This window comes from Tenrec ecaudatus, chromosome 8 (genome assembly GCF_050624435.1).
Source record: "Tenrec ecaudatus isolate mTenEca1 chromosome 8, mTenEca1.hap1, whole genome shotgun sequence".
Classification (NCBI taxonomy): domain Eukaryota; kingdom Metazoa; phylum Chordata; class Mammalia; order Afrosoricida; family Tenrecidae; genus Tenrec; species Tenrec ecaudatus.
Genome location: NC_134537.1, coordinates 6,874,226 through 6,894,299, shown reverse-complemented (window position 1 = coordinate 6,894,299; position 20,074 = coordinate 6,874,226). Strand labels below are relative to the sequence as shown.

The 20,074-nt window shown below is 49.5% G+C and overlaps 1 protein-coding gene across 2 annotated transcripts in view; it reads left to right on the top strand.

Annotated features, from left to right (window-relative positions):
• The window catches only part of TCAIM (T cell activation inhibitor, mitochondrial), a 43,295-nt gene that overhangs the window by 12,030 nt on the left and 11,191 nt on the right, over positions 1–20,074 (top strand). For both annotated transcript variants that reach the window (XM_075555979.1, XM_075555978.1), the window contains exons 4-6: positions 1,238–1,391; positions 6,714–6,966; positions 17,949–18,071. In XM_075555979.1, the coding sequence (XP_075412094.1) occupies positions 1,238–1,391; positions 6,714–6,966; positions 17,949–18,071 (530 nt within the window). The remainder of the gene's footprint in view (positions 1–1,237; positions 1,392–6,713; positions 6,967–17,948; positions 18,072–20,074) is intronic.

The following is a 20,074-nucleotide window of genomic DNA, read 5'->3' as shown; positions in this document are numbered from 1 at the left end:
GACCCTGTGCTCCCTGACCCGCTGGCAGAGGCACCGAGAGGCTAACAGTCTCAACAGACGAGCACGCAGACGATTCGCGTGATGCTTCAGTGAGCTGTGCCTTTCGCCACACGCGTATGGGTTCAGTTCTTGTGTCTGACGAACGAAGGGTTAAGGACGGTTTCAGTGAACCTCTGACTGAAGAGTTGGCACGCTACCTAATTAATGTAGCACCAGCCTCTGCTTCTTTCCTTCCCCATTCGCCAGTGTCCTCAGGCCAGGTCAGAGGGGTCTTCCCCCCACCCCCACCCCACCCCGCACACTCCTTCTCTCCTGTTCTCGCCTTTTGTTGGTTCTGCTGCTGTGCGTGGCTCCACAGAATGAGGACACCGTCAGTTAGCCCAGTGGTTCTCAACCTGTGGGTCGTGACCCCCGGGGTTGCCCGACCCTTTCCCAGGGTCACCTAAGACCATCGGAAAACAGATATTTCCAATGGTCTTAGGAGCCAAGACACCACTCCTGTGTCTGTCTCCAGGCAGGTCCCAAATTGTTTTTGTGATGATTCACTATGGTTTAATTATGTTTAATTTGTAACAATGAAATTACATCCCACCTTTCAGATATTTACATGACGATTCATAACAGTAGCAAAATTACAGTGATGAAGTAGCCATGAGAAGAGTTTTATGGTTGGGGGTCACGACAACACAAGGAACTGTATTAAAGGATTGTGGCATTAGGAAGGTTGAGAACCACTGATTTAGCCAAACCATCTCCTGTGGGTAAGCATGTTAAGAAAAGTATTTACAGAGAACAGCACTTTGCTGCAAAATAAGATAGAAATACTGAGGGTTTCGCCCAACTAGTTGTCTTTTAGCTTTGCTTGCTGTGTTTTCACAGTTACAGAAGCCTCTTCTAATAAATAAATACATGTATGCATATGCCATTGAATTTGTCATTAACTTATTGCTCTCGGATTTTTTAGTCATAGTTAAGGTTTTTTACACTAGGTTATGTAGGAATTCAGCTGTGTTTTTTCTGCATGTACTTTTCTATCTTTCTTTACACTTAATTGTTTTATTCATTTTTAGTTCACTCTGTTATGCATGGTGAGTTGTCAACCCAATTTTATCTTTTTCCAAATTTAAACACTGAAGTTATTTAATGCTCAGTAATACGTTAAAAGAGGTCAGATATCATTTCTCAGTGTTTCCTTTCTCCGTTTTGTATGTAAATTTGCCTTAACTCCCGTTCCCAGGAAGTCAATGAAAATTCTCTGAAGAGATTAAGTGTCTACCTAGAAAACCTACAGAAACCGGGCTCTAAGTCTTTGACCCCAACTCAGCTCACGTTTTACGTCCGAGAAACAGACCAGAATCCGTCCGATGGCCAGGAGCCCATCAGCGCTGCAGGTACGCTCCGTTATCCCCCGCCCGGTGTCATGCTCGACCCGCTCCTTAACTGCAGCCCTGCCAGGATAACCCTCCACTGAAGCCTTGGCTACAGGCGAATCGCATTCATTTAGTGGATTACTTTTCTAGAACTGGCTCTGTTCCTGGCTGCCTGTGTTTGAAAAAGCCACGTTTTTGTGTGATTCAACTTTTTTGTCCATAAAACCAAAGGTGCCCCTCTCTGTCCCCTTCCGAGTTCCACATCACATGTAACAACCCTCAACCCAAGGATTACACCTTCCAGTCTTGTTGTCTCCAGTCCTCAGAGTACCCGGCCGAGGGTAAGTTGTATTAGCTTGTCATGCAGAGTGACTGCCCTGAGACTGGAAGAGGCTGACTGTACGGCTTGAAATGAAGTCTCACAGCTGCACGCAGTATGCTTCCTCTAAAGCCTGGTTGAGCTTAGCAAGCACAGCTCTCCTTGCAGTGTCGTTGGTCCCTGCTCTGGCCACGTTCCAGTGAGGCTGGAACTGAATGCCAGATGTCCGGGTAAAGACCTTCCAGTCTGGTCGCTTCCTCAGACGCGCGTCCTTTTGGTGATTGCTGAGGCAGTAGCTTGTCTTTCCAACGAACTGTAGGACCACCTGAAGACTTACGAGGAGACTTCTCTGAAGCAGAGCTAAAACTAGACAGGCGTACGTACTATCACTAAGAAGAAAAGGAAAGGGTCTGATTGGTCTTCGAGATCTAGACTCTGTTTCTCACTCTGCTCCTGACCAGCGGTGTGACCTGCACTTCACTTCTGCTGCTTCCCTCGTTAGAGGCCTAAGGGATTCCTCCAGCTCCGCATCCTTTGGCTGGTTCAGGAGGACACAAACCCATGCTGTCATCAGAGTAAACCTTCCAGCAAGCTGAAGATTTGCCAAGGGCTTTCTGTGAGTTAATGCTCAAGCAAATAGAGGCAGAGGCCACTCGCACTGCAGGTCCCTAACTTAGCACTGATGCTCCCGAGGTTCTCTGCGGGAGCCTGCCGGCGAGGAAGGCCTGGAGCCAAAGCACCTGGGTATTGTGCTTCCGAAGAGACCACCCCACCCCACTTTCTCACAAACCCGCAGTCGCTAGTGTATTTCCCCGTCTCTTGGCCGTTCCCAGAACTGAATGTGACAGACCAGGAATCACAAATTCCCTTCCTTGGCCATTTCTCCATCTGCCTCTGATTTGGAGTTTGTTTGTTTTTTGAAAAATCAGCCCCTGCTCTTCATTATTGAGACATGAGTTGACGAAGACTCATCTCCTAAAGCCGGCAGCAGTCGGTGAAGAGTGCTGCACGTCGTCGCCGTCCAGAGAGCAGTTCTTTGGGCCTCGAGTACAGCAGCAGCCACTGAGTGTCATCCGTGATGAGTGTGCTGGAAGCAAGCCATGGGAACAAGCAGCTGCGGTCCTTTCTGTGCCGTCTAAGACTAACAGCAGTGCATATCCCCATCGCCCTGGGGCAAGATCAGACGAGGAGCTGGAGGAGCGTCATGCCTGCAAAGTGTTCTCCTTAGGCTTCTTGGTTTCTCCAGAACGCGTGGCACTGACCAAGGCAAGCAGCCGCCTCCACCGCACTGTAAAATGACGATACAGCCACCAGCCTGGCGGCTCCCTCTGTATGCAGCAGAGCAAGGCTCATTCCGACGCCCGCTGTCGGCTGCCTCTGATTGAAATGTGGCACATCCAGGGTACCCCAGGGCAAGTTGTGTTTGAAAGCCGAGGTTGAGGCTTAGAGTCACCAGGCAAATTAGGGACAGAGCTGTCATCGGCACAAAGGTCTCCTCGCCCCGCCCAGTGTTTTGATTGGCATCCACATTACCTTGAAAAACAGTTTCTAGTCATTTCTGCCTCTGCATTTCTTTATGACAAAGGTTGGTGCTCTGACCAGTTCCAAAGAAGTTTTGTTTGACGTTTTTTATCTGCTCATAAAATTAAGCTCGAGTGGGTTTTGTTTGTTTGCTGGCTGGTGTATCGTTCAGTACAATTTATTGGATTCTGCTAGAATAACTGACGGTCCCTGCAGTTAACCCACGGTGCCGCTGGCCTCACGGCTGGCGCTCAGTCACATCGTGTCCTCAGGCGGCATCTTCTGCACGATGCACTCCTGTGGTCCCAGCCATTGCTGCCTTATGATCCGTACCACACCGCAATCAGGTGTCTTGGCTAGTTTTTATTTGTAGAACGCGGACCCGCTGCTATTGAGTCCATTTCGACCCCAGGCGGCCCTATGGGGCAGAGTAAAACTCCCCTGCGGTTTCTCCAACGGAATCTTCACAGGAACAGGCAGCCTTCCCTTTCTCAAGAGGAGCGGTCTGAGCCCAATGAGTAGCCCACGGTGCCCCAGGCTCCTTTTGAGAACAGTACAACTTGTTAATTGAATTGTAAAAAGCACACTACCATCAAGTTAATTCCAGCGCATAGTGACCCTATAGGACAGGATATTTACTGCTCCTTTGAGTTTCTGAGACTTTTCAGTCTTTATGGGAATAGATAGCCTCATCATTCCCCTACAGGGCAACTGGTGGGTTAGAACCACTGACCTTGTGATTAGCTCAGTACACTACTGGGGCCCAGGTTACATTGGTCATAAGGGGGACATATTCACTAGTCATTTTCATTGCTAAGCTTTGTGATTAATTTGTCATTGTTAATATGCTGAAATCTGTGATGGCCTGAATCATTTCTTTAACTGCACGTCTTTTTGCTGGTCCACGCTATTATCAGAATAAACTTTAAACCAAGCTGAAGACTTGCTAAGAGCATTCTGTGAGTTAATGCTCAAATAGATGTAATCAGCTCGGCTTGAGTAAAGACAAAACTTCCCTACTTTCATTCGTTACCTTTGAACCAGCCATTCCTGAAGCAAGGACTGATTTCAAGGAGAAACTGGAGAAGACATACAGCATATGTAATAAATAGATACTCTTGCCATACCGTTTATGAATTGAACCAATGTGCCTCTTCAAGATGGGCAAAAGCCATGAATAGGCTGGTCCTGAAGTAAGACATACAAATATACCCTGAAACCATTAGGTGCTGGTTTTTCGCACTAGTTATTCCCGTAGATAGTGAGAATGCATTTTTATATTCCACCGGTGGGAGTATACAGGGTTACATATTTCCTAGAGGAAGATTTGGAATTTTCCAAACCCTCAAAGCACACTTTGGCCCAGGAATTCTTCTCAGAACGTACCATGAGGACCCAGTGGAGAAGCCGGGCAGACTAGTGCAGGGACCGTGGCAGCTGCCACCGTGAGTCACAGAGTCCACCGGTGGGCTGGAGCCATCCAGGCAGAAACCGAGATGTGGTCGTGGACTTTGCCGTTCTGCGCATAAGCTATTTCTCCCTCCCCTCCGACCTGGGGGTGTGGGTCTTGCCTTTCCTCCCCTTCTTCCCTGCCTAGAACCACTCTCCCCCGGGCTTCTCCCTTGGCCATCCCGTGATCCAGAGAACCGGTCTTTGTTGGTGTGCACGTTCCGGAGACCATCAGGCTCTGTGGCGAGCAGCTGGTGTATCTCTGAGAATGGTCTAACGTGTGGCCACACCCACCATCGGTGGCAAAGCCAGGACAATGCAGGTCAGCCCAGTGCAGGGTAGCGACCACAATCCCGACCTGTCTCCCAGTGTCAGCCATGTGAATCAGGCTGCTGCATTCAGACTATGGATCAGCATGCAGTTAGCAGCCAGAGAGCATGCGGTGGGTCTATACGGACAGCCCTGGAAATTAAGAGAAGCAAGTTCATGATGTACCCGTAATGATCATCAAACTGTGTGGACGATGTGTTCACGTAAATAGATGCTGTGTGTGTATAAATATGCATGCACATACAGAGGCAGCTATGACGTGTTTATCATGAGCACACAGATGTGCTTAAGAGCTTTACTGTCCAAGGGCGCGTTCTTCAGTGCTGGCCCTGTTCTGTGTCTCTGCTCTGTTTAGCGGAGCAGCCTTGGCTACATGTGGCGACTGAGTACGTAAAATGTGGCTGTAGGCGCCGACCAAATAAGTTAGTCGTTTTAAGTGTTACGTAATGTTCATTTTTATAGCCCTCTGTGGCTTGTAGGTACCATGTTAGACAGACTAGCAGAGGCTGGTCTAGAAGACTACGTGGCTGCTAGTGGAGGAGACTGGACCATCTGCTTTTGTAGCAGTGTTTACTCACACAGAAGTTAGTTTTACCTTCGTTGAAGCGGGGCAAGGGCAGTGTGGTGCAGTGGGAGAAGGGCTAGGCTTGCGTCCCTTCACACTGAAGCCCCATCTCCACGCTTCCTGCCTCCGTTGTAAAGAGAGGCAGAGTAGTGGAGCCGGTGTGCCTGACAAGTTACAGAGGAGAGAGTGGGTTTCCTCTGGATTTAGCAAGTTCAGTTCTTAGCAAGTTCAGTTCTAGTTTCAGCCAAATGGCCACCCAGTGCTGAAATGAGATAGTGGGACCCTAGTTTCTGAGCAATTAGGGAATTTTAAATTATCCCTGAAAATATCAGGGCCCTAGTTGGTTGGGCAAGGGACCCTAGGCGTACAGTAGGTTACAGGTCAGGCTGCTAACCACAAGATCAGCAGTGCAAGCCCACCAGCCGCTTCTCGGGAGAAAGATTGATCTGGGTCCTTAAACAAAGTTTTGACAGCCTCACGAACCCAAGGCGCAGTTGCACTCTGTCCTCCCTGGTCCCTGTGAGTCAGGACAGACTTCATGGCACTGGGTGGGTGGATGAGTGAGTGAGTGGCTTAGCTGGTTGGGGAAACTAGACCAGCCAGCTCCCTTCTCCTTTGAGTCACTGTGACTGTGATCATGGTTCATGTCTGCTTTCCACCTCTTAGAAGGGAAGACTGAGCCCTGGTGGTGCCCTGTTTTGCCTTGGGCTGCTCACCACGAAGGTCAGCGGTTTGAAACCACCAGTCACTCATCGGGAAAAAAACAGAGCTTTCTCCTCCCGGGAAGGGTTGCCATCTCAGAAACCCACAGGGACAGTTATTTCTAGCCTGCCTGAAAGGGTCGCATCCACTGGATGCCAGCGCGAGTGGTGGCGGCCACATCTGTGGGCGGAGTTGAAAACACGCTGACCCCTTCTTGCCTTTGCGCCCCGGTGCTCCACTGGACAAGGGTATCGAAGGACGGAGGAGTGCCATGGTAACCACAGCGTGGTAGTTTCGAGGGAGGGAAGCAGCTCTCTGTTTACCAATGAAATTGAGCTGCGTTTTAACCAGGGATGGGGTGTCTTAAAAAGACGGTCACGTGACAAGCGTGGATGCGAGGTTGTTTTGAAGGTAAAGCAAAGAACCCCGCGTGCTCACTTGGGGCTTGTATCTTTAGGATTCCGTGCCGTCAAAGTCACTCTGCACACCCGAGACCTGCTCAGCACAGTGTTGGACATCCTCACCTCCTGCCGTCTGTCCACCGCACATGTCCAGAGCGGGAACGCCCACGCGCACGGCCCGCCGCTCAAGGGAGCTAGACGGCCGCCCGACAGACCCATCAAGTGGAACAAGTCTTACTACGCCTTCACCGGGTTCAGGGACCCCGAGGAAGACCTGGAGCAGGTGTCCCGAGTGGAGACGACCCTCGTGTGCGTGCAGGTTTTTATTTAGCTAAGCCCTCACTTGCCCCCGTGTCTAAACCTGAACGCGCCCCTTCCCAGTGAGCGGTCCTGTCTCGAGAGCTCATCCAGCCACCGTTCTACAAGGGACAGGTCGCCCTTGACATTGCTGGAAGAATTCCAGGTGTGCCGAGCTTCCGGCCTTCCGGAGGCAGGCACAGGAGGACAGTTGGGGCTTGGTTTCCGGCATCCGTTCCTTGCCTTGTAGAATGTTTCTTAATGTTACTGCCTCTGCAGTGTGGAGAAAGGCTGTACCTAAAACCCAGAAGGCTTTTAAGCGTCTCGAGGTGTTAGGCATTTCCTGTTTCTAAAGAGACTTCCGCAAGCAGAGACTCTAGGATGACAGACGGGAATTTGGGGGGGGGGGGGCGGCGCGGTCACAGAGGCAATGTTTTAAAATTCAGATCGTGAGGACATTAATATCCCATCATAAAAACCACGTTGAAAGCCTTTCTGCCCCATATGGCCCGCCTTGTTTGTGAGGTGCTTAGCGGCTGTTTGAGGAGGTGAGTTCTGGGCTCCGTGGGACCAGTTTCCCACGCTGCGCCCCAGGGCTCCCAGCGAGTCCCTGCTCGTTACAGCAGGGCCCAGGGCCCGTCAGCACTCCCTGGCAGAGCCTGAGCTTTCCCCATCATCTGTGCCACCTCGAGGGTCCTTCCCAGTGTTTCTGGCTAAAGGCCAGGCCAGGGAACTGGAAGAGAGCAGTACAGAGAGGGAGACAGGTCCGTCCGAAGGGTGTGTGTGTGTGTGTGTGTGTGTGTGTGTGTACTCACGCGTGTCCCTGCAGTGGTCATCTACCACTGCCAGGTTCATCACAAGGCATCACTGACGGATTCCTTGGCTCCCAACTCTGCAGACTGTCGTTGCCATCACAACGGGAGATGAAGATGTGGGTTTGGGAGGGATCATTTCATGACAGTAAGAAAAGTATAGAAAGAAACGAGTGGCCCCTAGAAGCCGCCATGACAGGATGAGGAGGGGGTTTCGGAAGGCGGCAGTTGACTGGTGTAAGTTACACACAGGTTCTGGTGGCAGGTGGAGTAGACTGCTGTCCCGGCCACGTCCCGTTGCGCCCGTCAGAGGACATTGCTCGAAGTGCCCCTCTGTGTCCAGTGCACAGAAAGCGGCGTGAAGAAGCAGCCGGCAGGCTAAGTAAAGGTCAGGAAGCCAAAGTGCGTGTTGCTGGCACTGGGCTCCAGCTGAGGAGCTAGAAGAGGGCGCTTGGGAACTTCTGGGAATCAGCTGTCTGTCCCTCAGGCGAACGCTTGGAGAGAACCAGGTTAACTTGGAGCTGATGCATAGCCACGGAGCCGGAGCTAAGACTTCGACAGCTGGCCAAGTAATAAAGACAGGCGGAAACTGTAAGAAGTTAGTGAGCGCCCCTCCTGGGAGTTCTGTGTTGACTTTTTTGGCCCGTGCATCTGTTCTCCCCGCGATGAACTTCCTCCTCCCTTCGTAAGGCTTCCTTACACTGATCAGTAGTGTATATAGTAAGTTCTCATGGTGAAGAACGTATTCCAGTCATCCCTGTGCCCCCCGTGGAGTTCGGGTCCTGGCCGGGGGGGGGGGGGGGGTGGCGCTGGGGCAAATGGTTACGGGCTCAGTGACTTAACTGAAAAGTTGGTTCGCATCCTCTCCGAGGCACCTTGGAAGAAAGACCTGGGGATCTACCTCAGAAAGATCCTGTCACAGCATCGAGTGGATCCCGGCGACCCTATAGGGCAGAGTAGAGCTGCCCCTGTGAGTTTCCAGAAAGCAGAAAGCCTCGTCTTTCCCCCTCAGAGTTCAGACTGCCCACTCCAAGATTAGCAGCAGCACACCTAACCCACTCCCAGGGCCGCGGCACTCACTGCCAAGGGCCAGAGAAAGCGCATGGCCATTGGCGATATTGGAGAGCCTTCACAGTGCAGTTCTATTCCAAACCACATGGGGTCGCCGTGAGGCAGGCTCAGCTTGGTGGCAACTGGTTGATGTCCCCCAGTAGGGAGCCCTGTTGGTGGGTCAGGAATGGATTCCTGCTTTGCAGGAGAGCAACCCCCTCAGCCCACAGCTGCCTAATCACTTCCAGCTCCCGGTGACTCCGCAGGACAGGATGCACCACCCCACAGCGCCTTCAAGGCTGTAAATTTTTCCGTTAGTGACCAAGCGCTTTTATTGTCGTGCCCCTGTGCACTTTGACCCTCCTCCCCTGCAGGACACCTGGGTTCCGTCTCCAGCAACGCCCCTCATCCTGCACAGCCCCAGCCACCTGTGGCAAATCGCAGGGTGCTGTGCCGTGAATGGGTTTCAGCAGAGCTCCCCCGCTAAGACTGGGACAGGAGACCTGGCAGCGGACATCAGAAACTGGCCACTGGGAGGCCCAGGGCACAGGTCCCCTGTGGTGTCAGTTGCCTTCCTGTTTGCTTCTGAGAATCCACCCCTTTCAGGAAGGGATGCAGCATTTTCAGGAGAAACCCTGTGTGTGGCTGAGAATTGAGTTACCGTGAATTCTTGATTTCCTCCAGAGCGTACCTTCCGTTCTGTTTTCAGCACAAGGCTCAAAAGTAAATGTAGCTTGTCTGCCTGTAAGGAAGGGATGGTCACCTACCCACGCGGCTGGTTTAGAAAATGAAGTCAGCGGAGATGTACCTTCCTAGTCTACGGGCCACTATTGCCCAGTCCAGGAACCGATCGCTGTTTACACTGACGGACTTTGGGATAAACGGGGCATTAGCAGGACCCTTCTTTTCTCAGCTTCTTGTTGTGAAAGGCATAACAATGTAGCACTGCAGCAGAGAGTCTTATAACAGATCTCCGTTTTTTTCTCCTTTAAACCCGTGGTTTCTAACGAGGCCTGGGGGTGCGGTTGATTGAGCATTCAAGCCCGCTGCCTCTACAGGAGACAGAGGAGGCTGTCAGCTGCTGAAAGTCTTTACAGCGAAGCAGCTCTGCTGGGACTTTCTCCAACTTGACGGAGGACGGGCAGTGGCCTCCAGCACGAAGCGTCCAGCATTCACAATTGCCGGCGAAAGGTGGTGTCTGCTTGTTGGTGTGATGCTCTTGCCGTATCATTGATTCCATGTTCTTCTTGTGGAGTGGAGGATACTGAAAGTTAACTGGTCTCACCTTAACTCTTCCCTGTCTGCCGCCTCCCCTCTCTGTCCCTCTCTCTCCTCTCCCCATTGTCTTCTCTCTGTCCTCCCCTGTGCCTCCCCTGCCCTCTCCCCTGCCCTCTCCCCTGCCCTCTCCCCTGCCCTCTCCCCTCTCTCTCCCCTGCCCTCTCCCCTGCCCTCTCCCCTGCCCTCTCCCCTGCCCTCTCCCCTCTCTCTCCCCTCTCTCTCCCCTGCCCTCTCCCCTCTCTCTCCCCTCTCTCTCCCCTGCCCTCTCCCCTCTCTCTCCCCTGCCCTCTCCCCTGCCCTCTCCCCTCTCTCTCCCCTGCCCTCTCCCCTGCCCTCTCCCCTCTCTCTCCCCTGCCCTCTCCCCTCTCTCTCCCCTGCCCTCTCCCCTCTCTCTCCCCTGCCCTCTCCCCTCTCTCTCCCCTGCCCTCTCCCCTGCCCTCTCCCCTGCCCTCTCCCCTCTCTCTCCCCTGCCCTCTCCCCTCTCTCTCCCCTGCCCTCTCCCCTCTCTCTCAAGTACCTTAACCTCATTAGGAAGAGTCAAGTGGTATAACTTAGTGGTGTAACTTACTGGTGTAACTTGGCCAAAGCTTATTAGCCACCGTGCTCATTTCACCATACAAAAGATGGTCATTTCACCATATGGGGGCTTCAAACATTTGGTGGAAAAAATCCTTTTATCTTTTTTACCCACCAACTGTGTGAAGCCCTCCTCATCTATAATTTAAGCTTCTTAGATTGTGTCACGAGCGGCTCTTAGACATTTTCGAATACTGGGTTTATTCACTGCAAACACACATCAAACAATCTAAAAATCTTAAAGTTAACTCACACTACTAAGGATAAGAATATTAGGGCAAGTATGAGCAAAGGGGCATAATAACAGCACTCTTATCATTTTATTAGGGGCTCATACAACTCCTATTACAATCCGTACATACATCAATTCTGTAAAGCACATTTGTACATTCATTGCCCTCATCATTCTCAAAACATTTGCTCTCCACCCAAGCCCCTGGCATCAGGTCCTCAACCCCCCCCCCCCCCCATGAACCCTTGATAATTTGTAAATTATTATTTTGTCATATCTTGCTCTGTTCCATGTCTCCCTTCCCCCATTTTTCTGTTGTATGTCTCCCAGGGAGGAGGTCACATGTAGATCCTTGAAATAGGATCCCCCTTTCCAACCCACCCTCCCTATACCCTCCCAGTATCGCCACTCGCACCACTGGTCCGGAGGAGATCATCTGTCCTGGCTTCACTTAATAACAGCATTCTTCACACATACCACTCCAGCATCATAGTCCCGATAAGCATTGCCTTCATCGGTGCGCTCACCCCCGGGAGAGTTGGAGAGAGCAGGAGTTGATGTCGCCTTGGTTCCTAGTTCTCTGAAAAGTCAGTTGTCTCTACCTGGGTTTAAATGGACAGCTTGGCCGGCTCTTTGACGTATTCACTCTCCAAGTCAAGTCTTTACAGGTTTCCCCATACTTTAGGTGGCTTGACGTCAGCCAGGTTCAGCGACGTCTTATCGGGGTTCCCCACACTTTTGCGGTGGCTCCTTGGACCATCTGTTGATTCTTGGCGATGGTTCAACTTCTTGGCTGGGCCCCAATGTCACACTTTATTACTTCTCTAAAATCGAGTTTCTTGTGTTTGTTTCTTGTAGCTCAACGTCTTGCAAGGAAGTTCTGTAATGTTCTCATCAGATTGTTAATCCACCTTTAATAAATATGCAGATTATAGAGAGACCACCTGTTCTTTATATAGATCAGAGAGAACAGAAGATTGCAATTCTGCAAAATTTTTGTTCTTTTTAAAAAAATCATTTTACTGGGGGTCATACGACGCTTACCACAATCCATACATACATAGTCAAGCACATTTGTACATTTGTTGCCATCATCATTCTCAAAACAATTACCTTAAATTCTGCAAATTTTTATCAAACTGACTTTCACCTGACTTAGAAGTTGTATTCATCTGATCAAGATTCATTCTTGATGTAACATGCTAGCATATCACCACCACTCCATAGTACGCTATGAAAGGGGGATTTAGCCAACAGTATTACTCCATTTAGACTTGTAATTTTTATAATCATTTCATTTCGTACAACTCTTATCACAATCCATACATACATCAATTGTGTAAAGCACATTTGTACATTCATTTCCCTCATCATTCTCAAAATATTTGCTCTCCACTTAAGCCCCTGACATCAGCTCCTCATTTTCCCCCTCCCTCCCCACGCCCCCCTCTCTCATGAACCCTTGATAATTTATAAATTATAATTTTATATCTTGCCCTGTCCAACGTCTCCCTTCACCCACTTTTCTGTTATCCATCCCCCAGGGAGGAGGTTATATGTAGATCCTTATAATCGGTTCCCCCTTTCTATGCCACCCACTCTCCACCCTCCCAGTATCACCACTTTCAGCACGGGTTCTGAAGGGATCATCTGTCCTGGATTCCCTGTGTTTCCAGGTCCTATCTGTACCAGTGTACGTCCCCTGGTCTAGCCAGATTTGTAAGGTAGAATTGGGATCATGATAATGGGTAAGGAGGAAGTATTTAGAAATTAGAAAAGTTGTGTTTCATTGTTGCTATACTGCAGTCTGACTGGCTCATTTCCCCATGACCCTTCTGGAAGGGGATGTCCAATGGCCTAAAGATGGGCTTTGGGTCTCCACTCTGCATTCCCTCTCATTCACAATGATAGGATATTTTGTTCTGAGGATGTCTTCGACAACTCGTGATCACATAGGCTGGTGTACTTCTTCCATTTGAGCTTTGTTGCTTCTGAGCTAGATGGCCACTTGTTTACTTTCAAGCCTTTAAGATCCCAGATGCTATGTCTTTTGATTGCCAGGCACCATCAGTTTTCTTGCCCACATTTGCTTATGCACCCACTTTGTCTTCGGCAATTGTGTCGGGAAGATTAGCATCATTGGAATGCCAGTTTAATAGAACCATGTGTTCTTGCATTGAGGGAGTACTTGAGTGGAGGCCCAATGTCAATCTGCTACCTTAATACTAAACCTGTAAATATATACACATAGATCTATTTCCACAACCTCATATATATTAGACTTGTAATTTTTAATAACATTTCTTTGTGTTGCTGTTATAATCAGCAATTACAATATGCTAAGTCTAACACACAACCTATAACTCAGTAGTGAAACCACATCAAGAAGAGTTGTCTGCTCCTCACCAAAATCCCTTTTGGAACACTGCATTCTGCTGGCATTAATCATTAGTAGCTCCCTGTACCCCAGCCTCCCCTCTGATGCCCCAACGGACCACTGATGCAGTCACTGCCTCTGTAGTTGTACCTAGCTCGGGGTTCCTTTGGGTCTCCTGGGCTGCATGCAGCTTGTTTTGTCACTACAAGCTGTGCTCACATTGGACCTTTGTAACCTGCGGGACTGACTGCCTGTATACCGAGCCAAGCATTGCCCACTGCATCTGTAGTGTGGGCGACTTGAGTCTTTTCTTCATGTTGGGGGGTCTGTTTCCTTTTTACCAAATAATTAGAAGCCCACTACCATCCTTCCAACTCACAGCAGCCTTATGTCGGGTTCCAGAGGCGTTTAATCTCTGGGGGAGCAGACAGCCTCGTGTTTTCTTGTAGAGCAGTCAATGGGTTCAGATTGCAGGCTTTGCAGGTGGCAACCCAGGGGTAACTCACTCCACGCCACCCCCAGATCTCCTTATCAAATAAAATGGCATTTTAAGTGTGTAACGTTCTTGGAAGCATCTCGTGCATTTCTGTCTAGACAAAGTAATCTCTGTCCCACCAAAACTAAGGTCATTGAACCATCTAGAGAGGTCAGTGAAACCCAGCTGAGCCTGACCACTTACTTGAATTGTGCAGGCATATGTATGCAAGGGTGTTTGTTTTTTGTTTGTTCCCCGTGATTGTTGTTTTCTGTTTCTGCTCTGGTGAGCTCAAGTTGGCAAGGATCGGCTTAAAACACCCTATGACATGAATGTAACGGCTAGCTCCTCTCCCCTGCACCCCACTCACTGGAGCTGAACCGCTCAGAAACTCATGAGCACCACGTGGTGCTTTACGTGGGAGCCCACAGCCCTTGAGAGCTTGAGCACAGCACAGAAGGCGCAGCGGGCACAGCCCACGCAGAAGTGGGCTGTGCAGTCCAAACCTGAGCTGTTCAGGGGCAGCCGTACTGCTCTGCTAGCAGCAACAAAGTTGCCAGTAAACGTCAGAGTTCTCTGTGTGTTCCTGTTTGAAGTTTTCTCCTTTCTCCTTTGGAATCTGAATGCCGAGCCAACCCTGGTGCCCACAGAACACCATGGTGATCAACGGCCAGCTTGGCTCTATTCCCACAGACTGTTTAGAAAGAGTCACAGCTTAGTTCTTATGGGGCTTACTGACCCCCCCCCCCACCCTCACTCCTGCCTTATAGGCCACCTCATTGTCTTTCAAAGCCCAGGTCATAGCATTCAGAATTGTTTTGATTTTTACTTTATTTTATTCCTCTTTTCAAAATTGAACAATATATTGGAGAAAGGGGCTCACAGCAATGTTTAAATGTTACTTACTTCTCAAAATACTTGTTTGAGTCTCCATGCCTGCATGCGTGGACTGACAGCTGTTAGGCGCTATGGATGGAGCCCTTTCGGGACCATAGCCCTGAGGAACAGCAGAACAAAGCACCGCCCAGCCTGCTCCGTCCTCACAATCGTTCCTGTGCGGAGCCCGTGGTGGTGGCCACAGTGCCGGTCCATCTCCTCCGGGGCCTTCCTCTTTCCAGTGCCCCTCCACGCTACCAAACCCACTGTCCTTCTCCAAGGACTGGTCTCTCTTGACAAGGTGTCCAAGGTCTGCCGTCTCAGCTCATCGCGGGTTCGATAGGCGCAATTGTACGGTCAATATATATAAAGATTATAATAAAGTCATAGAGCGCATGAGAGCTAGAAGAGAGAATGAAGTAATGGAGTCAGACACATTTCATGGTAGCATGCTCACCTCAGCCTCACTTGGTCCACGAGGAGAGAGGGCAGGGGAAGGAGGACACGGGGAAAGGGAACAGGGGAGCGAGGAAGGGGAAGCCGACCAGAGGCCAAGGGAGATCTTTATTGCTAACCAAGACTTATATATCCTTGGGGGGCGTGCAAGCCCACTAATTGTAGGTAAAGACATAGGTCACAGGAAGGGGTTGCACTATAGGTACTACAGCAATGAGAGGGGGACAATCTAGGGACATACACGCAACTAGGAAGAGGAGGGATTGGGGGCACACATGTGACTAGAAGAGCGGATCCCAGATTCAGGATGGCAGCCTCACTTTGGCTGTCACTGACCGGGTTTGACCTGTTCTCTAGATCTCCATAGAAACCATCATCAGTGGGATATAAACCAGCCCTGCAGGGACCAAACTGATGGCTGCCAGTCTTTAGGGAGAAGTAGCCCATTGTCCTTAACGGCAGGGAGTGGACACTGTCTGTGGTGGGATCAGACAGTAGTCTGGCAACTGACTGCCTTCAGGGAGGTAAGGACAACCATTTACCATTAGCTGCCAGCAGTGGCAGTGTCCTGTCCAACATATATCTGGGAGAGAAATCGTTCTGTTTCCTACAAGCTGTAATGTTTTTGGAAGTCAACCAGCCAGGGTGGGACTAATTAAAAAGACAGAGAATGAGGCCGAGCCGCCACCACCATTCAGCCTGAGGAGAGCTTCGGGATCGTGTGACCCAGCAGTTCCACTCCTCAGTGTCTCCACATGTCCCTGGCTTGTAAAGTTTACTTCATGCCTCCTGGCCCTTATGCAAGATCTAAATCAGTCCCTGTTTCTGCAAACCAGAAAGGATTTCCACTTTGACCCCAAAATGTGGGAAGCGGCATCAGCGGGCAGCGTTCATTTTTCAGGGAGGCGTTAAAGAGACCGACCTCGTGTCACCTCACGGAAACAGCGAGGGCATTCAGAAACGTTTTTCAAATACAGACAGTCCTTGGCTTGGTCTGTTTTGCTTTCAGAGTTTTGAGAGGGGCTGGGGGTGGAAAAATGTAAAGATAGTCCATGGTCACTTCTGGGGGCACACGCCTTTTCCTCCGAGACTATTAGAATAACCACCCAAACGATCTTCCTACTTCCCGTTTCTCTTCCCTACGGCCTTTCACAAGGAATTGTAGCATCCCTTTAAGATCATCCTTAACAGCTCGTGCATTACCCGGTTCGAGCCACTGCCCTTTGCATACCACAAAGCATCCGTGAAAGTCCTTGGAAGGAAATTAAGGGCCTGCCAGAGGTGGAGAAGGTGGAGAGAGCTGTGGAGAAAGGAGCGGTCCAGAATGACCACTGTCCCCTCTGAATAGCCTCGGAGGTCCCATGAATGCAAGGAGACCCAAAGAAATGGGTCATGTAACTGTAAGAGCAGCCAGGGTACACTTCTATCAGGATTGCCAGCGGGAACAACTGAGCCTGCTGGGTTTCCACCAATGGAAATCCACCCCGTCCCATCTGCTGTCAGCAGAAATGACCATGCTCTCTGGATATGGAGTTTGTTGACAGGAAATGACCCATGGGGATGAGCGGAGACCAGAGCACTCTAGGAGCTTTGTGTGGGGTCCTGGTCCTTCGTCACAGACCTGTACCCATGGGTTACCTGTCTACAGAGAATTTGTGGTCAAGCCTACCAAAGAGTAGGTAAGGGCTGACCGATAGCAGATGGAGAGGGGTGGGTGGTGGTGGGACGCGGACACGGGCATTGAGAGTGTCAGTCAATCAGGGAAGCCATTCTGAGGCTCCCCAGCTAGAGCCGTCTCGAAGAGAGTCTTTGTCAGGATGCAGGACATCAGAATTGCCACCCGTCTCACAAGTTGGGTCTTTCCGTTGGCCCAACCAGGACGCCTTTGCCCCATCATGTCGACTGGCTCTGCTTGCTCATGTTGGGTACCGATGGTAGAGGAAGACCGAGGTTTGGGTTGTTGCTGGCAGCGGGGGTGCTGCCAAGAATATATAGCAAAACATTGACCAATTCAGCACTGTCTGCACAGGCCATTGGTCCCGTGAGGCATGCGTTCTGAGACTGTCCGTTGTGACGGGAGTAGAAAGCTGGATCTTCCTCTCACTGAGCAGCCGGTGGTTTTGAATGCTGGACCTTGCGGTTTGGCAGCCTGAGCGGTCCGTTGTATAAACGAAGCTACTATGTGGTTTTCAAGAAGACTCGAGGGATCTTTTTCATTGAAGGCTGAAAGACGAACTCAAGGCGGTGGTGTCAGGGATTTGTCAAACATTCATGGCTCCAGGAACTCGGGTCCGAGGGAAATCTGAAAGTCTCTGTATTTCCCGTCTTTTGATTCTTTTAAGAAATCTGTGATGACAGTGCTCAGTAACTGTGCCCATCCATCTAGTTCTGGGGGGTGTGTGTGTGTGTGTGTGTGTGTGTGTGTGTGTTTGTGTGTGTGTGTGTTTGTGTTGTATGTGTGTGTTGTGTGTGTGTGATGGAAGTAGCCCTAGCTAAAATAAGATTTAATAGGTGCTGGCAGTTCTCCAAGAAACTTAACTTTTAAAAGAGATGTTTATTCTAAAAGAATAGACTTGTTAGGAATACGTAAAATTTTACTGAAAAAAAAATCCATTTAACTTAAGGCTGCTTCAAGTGATGCTTATGTCTTTTAGTACCAGAAATTTAAGTCTTCTTTTTTTTTTAATTAAAAGATCATTTTATTGGGGGTTCTTACAGCTTTTATAACAATCCCTACCTCAGTTGTATATCAAGCATATTTGTACCTATGTTGCCGGCACCATTTTCTAAACATTCTTATTTGAGCCCTTGGTATCAAGTGTTAATAGTAATATGGGGACCACAATCTCTGTTTCTTTCTAGATCCTGGCTGGATAGCAATGAAAAAAGTGCTCTTATGAAGCTAAAGAATAGCTTGCCACTTCGACAAGAGCTGGATCGTCTGAAGGCTGAGCTCTCTCACCAGTTACAGCTCTCAGATATCAGGTAAAGGCGAGATAACACGCTGGATGAACATAAGCCCGCTCCACCTGTGGGCTCGGATCAAGGGTAAAGTAGACACGCGTCGCCTGTGGGTAAGGCTTTCCAAAAGCCAAATGTGTGTATCTTTAACTTTATCCTGCTGATGGCTAAATATTTTTGAATTGTCTTCCTTTGAAAGTAGTCAAATGTTCACCTCTGGAAGAAAACAGGTATCGGTTTCTTGAAGGTTTACATGCTGACATCCTCTATCTAATATTTTTACTTTTCTACTGATGAGTTTATTTCTTAAATTGCTCTTTTGAATATACAAGGGTAAGTCAAAAAAGTATTGCTCTTCTTTCACTTACTCTTTTTTTAAATTGTTCTATTAGGGGCTCATACAACTCTTATCACAACCCATACATACATCAATTGTGTAAAGCACATCAGTACATTCATTGCCCTCATTCTCAAAACATCTGCTCTCCAATTTTTTTACATACTCTTGTATATTCAGAAAGTCCATATGTACACCCATGTATTCCAAGCAAATTCTGTCTAAACATATCTCACTAGATAGCTGAGGCGGGCCCTTTCAGTAATAGATGCTTGTCTAGGTCTCCGTAAGGTACCTTTCAAAGCGAGGTCCTGTCAACAGCAGTGTCTTCCGGGGGGATCTGCTGGGCCAGTTCCATTTGAGGTCAGCTCAGAAGGTCGTGGCAACTTTGGTGGGAGGATCCCGAGGGTCATCTCGATAGATTTTCTCAAAGAGCACACGATGGCCGTGGGAGCGTAGTGTGGGGTTTTAAGGGGATAGAAAACCGCAGTGGTGTGGCGGAGGTCAGGAAAGTCATGCCGAGGAATGGTGTTTGCCGCTAAGCTGCACCCGCTCATTCTTGGAAGGTAGCATGGCTATCTTACTAGAATTGCGTTGGGAGCCCTTGCCAATCCACCCTACGCCCTTATCTTGCCCCGTCACAACTCCTGTGTTCCCCAAACCCAAAGGATGCCGAAAGGGCAGACGCTCTGAGTCCCTGGGGACGCCAGCTGCCATGTAGGCGTAGTGTAAGGTAAAGACCCCAGGACCCTTCCGGGCAGGGCGGAGAGATGGAAATGCCACCTTCAGCAGCACCGGGACCTAGATGGCGGATGTCGAGACACAATAGCTTCACGTTTTGATGTGCCTGCTTCATGAAGGCTCTCATTTTGTAGCATTTATTTTTGACTTACATTCATGAGCTTTGAAGACCCTCATCAGGACTCATCCACGTAATGTGTAGAGCATTATCTTTGTGACATGCATACGCTCCTGGACCCTGGTGTACCCGCAGGCTGACCCTGGCCCCAGGCCCCCAGCCCAGTGACTTGTTCACTTGAAGAGTGTGACAGTCTCTCTCAGCAGCATGCAGAACTCTGCCTTCTCACTGCCACGGACCTAGTTGCAGCAAAGATTGAAAAGCACAGACAGTTACTCTCGTCCCATGCTCTTTGGCCATGGGTTCAAAGAATAGTTGTTGTTTTCTAAGACAATTCAGCTTTCAAAGGAAAGCCTTTGGTCTGGACACACCGTAGCTGCTCTTTGATGGTCAGTGATTTAGAACAAGCTGTGTTTCAAGGACTCCTTATAACCCTATATTCTAATAACACAGACTCTTCTAATGACTAAAAGCAAAACAGGGGCTGCTTTTTATTTATTTATTTAAGTTTGTCCAGCACATGGAGGAGAAAGACAACAGCTTTTCCTTGTGTGCATTCTTAAACACCTGTCAAAACGGATTGGTGTGCAGAAAGTGTGAGGATTTCTTGGGCCTAAAAGGAAACAGCCGTCATTTTCCAATATAGTAGAGGAGTCCCTGGTTTTCCCGTAGAAAATGGAAACCACTTGCCCTTCGTTGGATTCTCCACTTCTGAGAGTGTCAGGGGTTCTGAGACCAAACCACTGGGACCTTGAGGACGTCCTGTGTCCTAGGATGTGAGCCGTGTGCCCGCCCAGGGAAACACTGTGACCCTTAGCCTCGTTTTCACTT